Here is a 7,503-nt window from a genome sequence, read left to right as displayed (position 1 = left end):
TCAGACAGTATTTCCTGTTCATTTTTCGAATTATAAATATGTTCATATTTTGAGGCTATAGATAGAGGACACAAATGTGTATAATGACATGAATATTACAGCATGGTTTATGAGGTTTACTCTTCCTGAAACACTTTGTAAACCAAATGGTTTAAAAAACATTTTGTGAAAATCTAAAAATACCTGTTGTTTTGTGTGAGGGGTAGGTTTGGGAGAAAGTACAGTTTGTACAGTATATAAAACCAGTGTGGAACATGAGTGTGTGAGACTATATTGAGGTTAAGCGTCTCTGCTGTGGCTCAGATCTTCAGTCAGGCGAACACCTCGCTGAAGCGCTGGCTGCTGAACTTCGCGGCGAAGAGGAAAGGGCTGGAGGTGAGCCGCGGCGTGACCCGCTGCGACAGCGTCTGGGACAAGATTTTCTTCCACAAGATCCAGGTGCGTGGCTGAGCAGCTGTGAGACGTGACCCGCAGTTGCTCTGATGTCTGACCCGCTGTGTGATCTCCTCACAGGCCAGTCTGGGCGGCAGGTTACGGATGATCATCACCGGAGCGGCTCCCGCGTCCCCCACCGTCCTGGACTTCCTGAGAGCGGCGCTGGGCTGTCAGGTGAGATCCGGCTCAGTGGGTTTGGGTGCTGTGTGCTGATGTGTGTGTGACGCGGCCGGCGCTCTGTGTGCAGGTGTACGAGGCGTACGGTCAGACGGAGTGCACCGCCGGATGCACCTTCACCACTCCTGGAGACTGGACCGCCGGTGAGACTCCAAACGCATCTCAATCGCAGCTTCCCATCGACTCACATAGTCTAGCACATCACACGCGTCGAGTGCATTATTAAACTGATCTAATCAAAGTTTGTTAAATAACACTCCTCAAAGAAAAACTAAAAGAGTAATACAAACATTTTATTTAGAAAAGTATTACTTGCCAAATTAAAACACAAAACAGAAAAAAAAAAATCAGCTGCTGATCATGTTTTGTTGGTTAAAAAAGCAGTAAACATGATGCATATTTTATCATCTCAACACACAGGAAGGTCTTTAGAAACTGTATTAATATTAAATCCAGTTTTATGGTTTGAACGAAACCAGATACTAATGTATCAAATTAGGGTATGATTTATTTCATTGTGTGGTTATTATTTAAACACATGATGATGAATGACTGATACTGATCCAGCAATTCACTGATAACAGCTGATCTGTCTTTAGTACATACATATTATTGATTTTATTAAACGGTTACATGACTAAAACCTTAAGGAAGGACAGTCGTGGAGTGCAGCGCTGCAATCCTGCGGACAGAAGGTTAGTTTTAGTTGAGCTCAGAGGTCGCGCCGATCTTCTGTCGGTCACACGTCTGTAGGCATGATACCAATCCACACGCCAGACTTCAGCAAACTGACCTTTGGAGCGCAGTCAGCTTGTTTGTCCCTATCTCCAGCATTCACATGTGTATGAATAGTACAGCAAGAGCTTCAGTAATCAAGATCATATCCTCCAAACACTGACACGGTGTACGTTCAGTCTGGTTGAATATTGTGCAGCAGTGCTGTGCAGTTGTGAGAAATATAATGTTTCAGTCTGTGTCCATGTGTCAGCAAACATGGCCAACTGTATGGAAAGATCTCCCTCTAGTGGCTGGTTTCTACATATCAGGAGTTTTGCTCTCAGTGGTGATGACATTTATAGTCTGTGTTTCAGTCATTGTGTCCTTTATGTTTATATTTTTATTAAAACAGGACAGTGTGTAAAGAGTTTTCAGAAGGAATATAGTAACACAGTCATTTTACATTTCTGTATTGAAGTGTTTGTCCAGGTTTCTCAGGATGTTCATCATGCTGCAGAGTTTTCTGCTGAAAACTGCACGGCAATATTTTATCCCGCTGAAGCATATCTCGCTAACTGTGCTGAAGTTATTCAGATCTTCTGTCAACATTCTCCTGTTTGTTTGTGTAGGTCATGTAGGCGCTCCGCTGCCGTGTAATCTCATTAAACTGGTGGATGTGGCTGAGAAGAACTACTTCGCTGCTAAAGGAGAGGGAGAGGTTTGTTAACACCGTTTCATGATGAATGAACAAGAAATCCTCTCAAAAGCTACTTCACACTAGAGAAAGACAACAGTAGAAATCGAGTTTCTTTTGCAGAATAGTATTCTCAGTATTCATGCTGATTTCTAAACTAAATTTCTCTAAAATGTCATGTTATTGTAAACAATAATCTCTTTCAAAGGGTAAAAATACTGAACTGTAAATATTGGAGAATATGTCAATTTGTAATATATCTAAATATCTTATATTAGTGTCTGTCATGTCTATAGTGTCCATATGTGACCCTGGACCACAAAACCAGTCATAAGGATATTTTTTTTTTTTTAATTTAGGGTGAAAAAAAATCTAAATACTGAGAAAACTGCCTTTAAAGTCTTAGCAATGCATATAATTAAACCAATAGTTCAACTAAAAACTAAAATGTGCTCACCCTCAGGCCATCCAAGATTATGATGAGTTTGTTGATCAGATTTGTATAAATGTGTGATTCCATCAGTGTCTCACCAATGGATCCTCTGCAGTGAATGGGTGCCGTCAGAATGAGATCCAAACAGCTGATGAAAACATCACAATAACCCACACCACTCCAGTCCATCAGTTCACATCTGGAGAAGACAAAAGCTCAAACGAATACATCATACTAAAATACAAGTCTATAATCCATAATAACGCTTCCTCCAGTGAAAAAGTGGTCTGGTCTGAATCAGGAGAGAAAGTCAAAACAGCTCTAAACAACCATTGAAAAAAGTCTTGGATTTTGATTTGTTTATTATTTATGGATTATTGTGATGTTTTTATCCGCTGTTTAGACTCTCATTCTGACGGCACCCATTCACTGCAGAAGATCCATTGCTGAGACAGTGATGGAATCAATTTATACAAATCTGATCAACAAACAAACTCTTGGATGGCCTGAGCACATTTTCATTTTTAGCTGAAGTATTCCTTTCATTAAACTGTGCATGTGTGTTTAACTGAGCAAAACAAAGGCGACTGTGACAAAAAGCAAATATGATGGTCTTCAAAAGAGATCTTCAATTTTTCATTTACCAAAGAGGTAACTGCTAACACTCAAAATAAAACATGACCCATACTGTTTCTTGATTCAGGTTTGTGTGAAAGGCCCAAACGTCTTCAAGGGTTATCTGAAGGATCCGGTGAGGACGGCCGAGACGCTGGACGCAGATGGATGGCTTCACACTGGAGACATTGGCAAATGGCTGCCGGTATGACGGATTTTATATGAAGACCGTGATGAATGCTGTCCCTTTGACACTAAATATCCATATTCTGTCTCAATGATGCTGCAATCTGTCCATATATAAATCTGACAGATATCGCTTGACTTGAGACCTTGAGCTTCAAGGCTGCTTCTCGAAATCAAACCTAGACTCTGAATGGGCTTATTTTAACAATAGAGTGTTGAATCTGTCGCTAAATGACGGCTTCTTTTGTCTGTTTTCATCAGAACGGCACGCTGAAGATCATCGACAGGAAGAAGCACATCTTTAAGTTAGCTCAAGGTGAATATATTTCCCCGGAGAAAATCGAGAGCATCTACATCCGCAGTGCGCCGGTGTCTCAGCTCTACGTTCACGGAGACAGTCTGCAGGTGAGTGTCTGACGTTCACGTGTCGCGTCGCGCGGGTTAGCGGCGTTCCTAACGTCTGACTGATTGTGTGTGCAGTCGTGTCTGGTGGGAATCATCGTCCCGGATCCAGAGGTTTTTCCCTCGTGGGCTCAGAAGAAAGGCTTTGAGGGATGCTACGACGAGCTGTGTGACAATAAAGTAAGGCTCAGACTGAACACAACACACAGATCTGCTGCTCTCTCCGTGTTAGCGCTTGTTGACCATTGTCTCTGTTCCACATCCGAAGGAGCTGAAGAAAGCCATTCTGGATGACATGGTGCGCTTGGGAAAAGCTAGTGGCCTCCATTCCTTCGAACAGGTGCGTCCACAACACAGACCATCAACAGAGACAGTAGTGAACGCAGTTATCGGTTACTCTTCAGAGTGCAAATGACTTGTTGCATTTCCTCACTATTGCTAAATGCATTTTAGTAATAGCACAGGGCAGTAAAGGAAGCATTGCACATTGAATTTAAAGGTGAAGTGGGGGTGGGAATCTTCGGGCACTTCACGATCCGATCCGATTCCGATTCTGGGAGTTACGATCCGATTCCAAAACGATTCTTGAGCTACATTTTTTCCCCAAATAATTCTTCTGCTGTGCAAATACATCTTTAAATCTTTACAACACACATGCCATATGCTGGGGAAAAAACAAGCCCAGAATCGATTCTGAAATATTTAGAATCGATTCAGAATCGTCAAAGAGAGAATCACAATGCGCCAGAGAATCAATTTTTCCTCCCACCCCTAGTCATTACTGCACCAGACCCAGGACCATAAAACCAGTCATAAGGGTCATTTTTTTTTTTAAATTAAGATTTATACATAATCTGAAAGCTGAATAAATAGATTTTCCATTGATGTATGGTTTGTTAGGATAGGACAATATTTAGCTGAGATACAACTATTTGAAAATCTGAAGGTGCAAAAAATCTAAATGTTGAGAAAATCGCCTTTAAAGTTGTGCAAATGAAGATAGCAATAGCTTTTACTAACTAAAAGTTAAGTTTTGATAAATTTAAGATTGGAAATTTACCAAATATCTTCATGGAACATGATCCTAATATCCTAATGATTTTTGTTGGCTATTGCTACAACTATATCTGTGTTACTTAAGACTGGTTTTGTGCTCCAGGGTCACATTTATGAGTGTTTTCAGCCACAGGCCTTCTTTATACTACTTGTTTTACTTCAAGCACATTTCATATGAATTTGATTGAATTATCTGGGCTGAGTTATCTAAGATGACTGTGTGTTCTTGTGTTTATGGCCAATTTATTGATTCTCAAAACCATGATCTGCAATGCAACGTCAAGACAGAGGTGTAATAACATTATTAATGGGGCAAAAGTCAATATAAACACACATTTACTAGTCTAAATTGGGAAATTGCTTCTGTCATTTTTCTATACAGCCAACTATAAATATTATAATTTAACCTTAAACCACACACTTACCCTAGCAGAAACCTTTCTGCATGTGTGCAACTTTATACAATTTTTACAAACAAGGATGTATCCAAAAAGAAAGTTTAGGAAATTTTTGTCTGGTTTAAATCACTTCAAGGAACAATTTTGTCCCAAAAATATTGTAAACAGAAAGTAAACAGCAAAGATTAATTAAGATAAATAAAATGTATGAACTCTTTTTCCCCCACTATCATAGCATCTCAACAGGCTTTACATGTTTTACGTAAGAGTTGTAATGTAAAATGTCTGTGATGTGGTTTTGATGATATAAAAGTTCAACATAAAGCTTATTGTATGCCCTAGAAACACCACAAAAAGAACTTTTCTGATGTCACAGCCGCATCTCATCTCATGTGCTGTCAAACCTCACCATTCAGATAAATCTGATGAAAATCCAAATAAAATGATTCCCTCAGCAGTAAAGCTCACAGTAACTGATGTCTACTGTATGTTCACTGTCCTGCTTGACTTATTAACTGACCATGATTTCTCTGACTCCTGCCAGGTTAAAGACATCCACATTCATAAAGAAATGTTCTCCATACAAAACGGATTGCTGACCCCTACTTTAAAAGCCAAGAGACCGGAGCTGAAGGAGTATTTCAAGACGGAAATCGAACAACTGTACAGCAGCATCTCCATGTAATCTGTCTCCAGCGGATGAGGACTTTCATCGACTTTGGCATTCCTTCACTATTTGTTCTTCCTCACTGAAAACTATCTGGCACTAAACGCTCCGAGACCGAGCATGAGCTTTACTCGCTACCAGAGTCATTAAACGAGTAATCCCCCTTTGGCTGTGAATGTCAACAGTTGGTGTGCCTTTAGAAACGTGGCAGAGCTGCAACCAAATTGAGTCTGGTTTCAGCTAGCATGCATGCTTCGTTCGTTCTCCGGTGGGCCGAGGAGGTCAAAGGTCACCCGTGTCCGTTCACCTTTCCTTTAGGGTCCGGAGGGAATTCGATTGGCGGGGCCAGCACATTCCCAGCTCAAGGCCATGCATGCCGCGTGCCGGCGTTCCACCATTGACATTCCCAGACCCTTTGAGACATTTGGCATACAACCCTACATGCACCACCATCACCATAGAACGCTTGTCTACGTGGGAAAGGTCTACGAATGCGGCTCGCTCGATCGAAGCGAGCTCGGCGTACGATCTCGACGGATCGACTAGCTTGTTTCAGTTCCTTCCCATCCCAAAGTATTTCAGTAGTAATGTACATGTTGAAGAAAACTAGATGTGAAACTATTTAAGCAATGGTTTGAAGTGTAGAGAAACCAATAAGATTTGAATTTGCTCTTGAATGATATCAGAACTTTATCTTTGTATTTGATGAGGGGATATGAATGGGGACGGGGTCAACATACCAATCTGCAGAGATGTTTCCTTATTCTCGGTTACTTTAGCTTTCTTTTTCTGCCCTCAAAACACGACGCGTTTCTCACGCCCCTTTCGTAGGCCTTCGGTCAGCCGTTATTGTGTTTTTGTCTGTTTGCTAGAACGTTATTGACCTATTAGCTAATTTAACGATCAGGGTTATTCCATTATTCGTTTATTTATTACTGTCAGAGGCTCTTCTCCATTTGGACGCCACTAAGCTCTTTATGCTGACTGTATTTTCTAACGAATCGACACAAGTGTACATTCCTCCTGATTTCAGGGCTCCTAATTCAGCGGTCGGTCAAACGCCAAACGTCAGACTGAAGATCAAAGCCCGACGTCTGTCTTCAAAGTCTCTCGGTCAAACAGCTATTAGACGGTCTGAACATGTGAGCCTTACACATTTTGTAATATGTTAACATTTGGAGACAAAAGCAGGAGCTTTTCCCACGTTTTGACCAGCAGTCGTTTGTGTTTTGGTTATTGAAACCGTTCACTTGCATCTTTTCCTGATAATAAAGTCTTTTATGCGCATGTACATCTCTGCATATACACGAAAATAGTGATGAGTGTGTGCAAAACATGTAAAAATAAAGAAGAATTCTTTGTAATTCTATTGGTGGTCTTGAGAGTATGTGAAGACTCCTTATTCCAGTCAGGGAAATTATTTGACATCTGATCATGTCTATCTATCTTATACCGTCCCAACTGAGTTTAGGATCCCTTACATCCAAGTCAACATTTACTTTTTAGCACTAGTGTTGTTTATTATGCTATTTATATAATTATGCTGATGTCTAATTCCAGTCCATAATCCATAATAACGCTTCCTCCAGTAAAAAAGTTCTTCCATTAATTTGTGAATATGTAACATTAAACCATATGCTATAATACACCTGTAAAGGACCAACCAGCCGTAACACACCATCTGGCTGCAGTCTGTGAGTTTATGGCTGTAATGTGTTTGATT

The 7,503-nt window shown here is 40.7% G+C and overlaps 1 protein-coding gene across 1 annotated transcript in view; it reads left to right on the top strand.

Moving 5' to 3' along the window:
• Positions 1 to 7,149, top strand: part of acsl6 (acyl-CoA synthetase long chain family member 6) — a 31,908-nt gene extending 24,759 nt beyond the window's left edge. The window contains exons 13-21 of the mRNA XM_073824549.1: positions 304 to 438; positions 514 to 609; positions 683 to 755; positions 1,959 to 2,047; positions 3,160 to 3,276; positions 3,519 to 3,662; positions 3,738 to 3,839; positions 3,928 to 3,999; positions 5,658 to 7,149. Of these exons, the coding sequence (XP_073680650.1) occupies positions 304 to 438; positions 514 to 609; positions 683 to 755; positions 1,959 to 2,047; positions 3,160 to 3,276; positions 3,519 to 3,662; positions 3,738 to 3,839; positions 3,928 to 3,999; positions 5,658 to 5,798 (969 nt within the window). The 3' untranslated portion in view covers positions 5,799 to 7,149. The remainder of the gene's footprint in view (positions 1 to 303; positions 439 to 513; positions 610 to 682; positions 756 to 1,958; positions 2,048 to 3,159; positions 3,277 to 3,518; positions 3,663 to 3,737; positions 3,840 to 3,927; positions 4,000 to 5,657) is intronic.
• Positions 7,150 to 7,503: the final 354 nt, after the last annotated feature.

Source organism: Garra rufa, chromosome 19 (assembly GCF_049309525.1).
Source record: "Garra rufa chromosome 19, GarRuf1.0, whole genome shotgun sequence".
Lineage (NCBI taxonomy): Eukaryota > Metazoa > Chordata > Actinopteri > Cypriniformes > Cyprinidae > Garra > Garra rufa.
The sequence above is the reverse complement of the archived record's forward strand: the minus strand, read 5'-3'. Positions and strand labels throughout refer to the sequence as shown.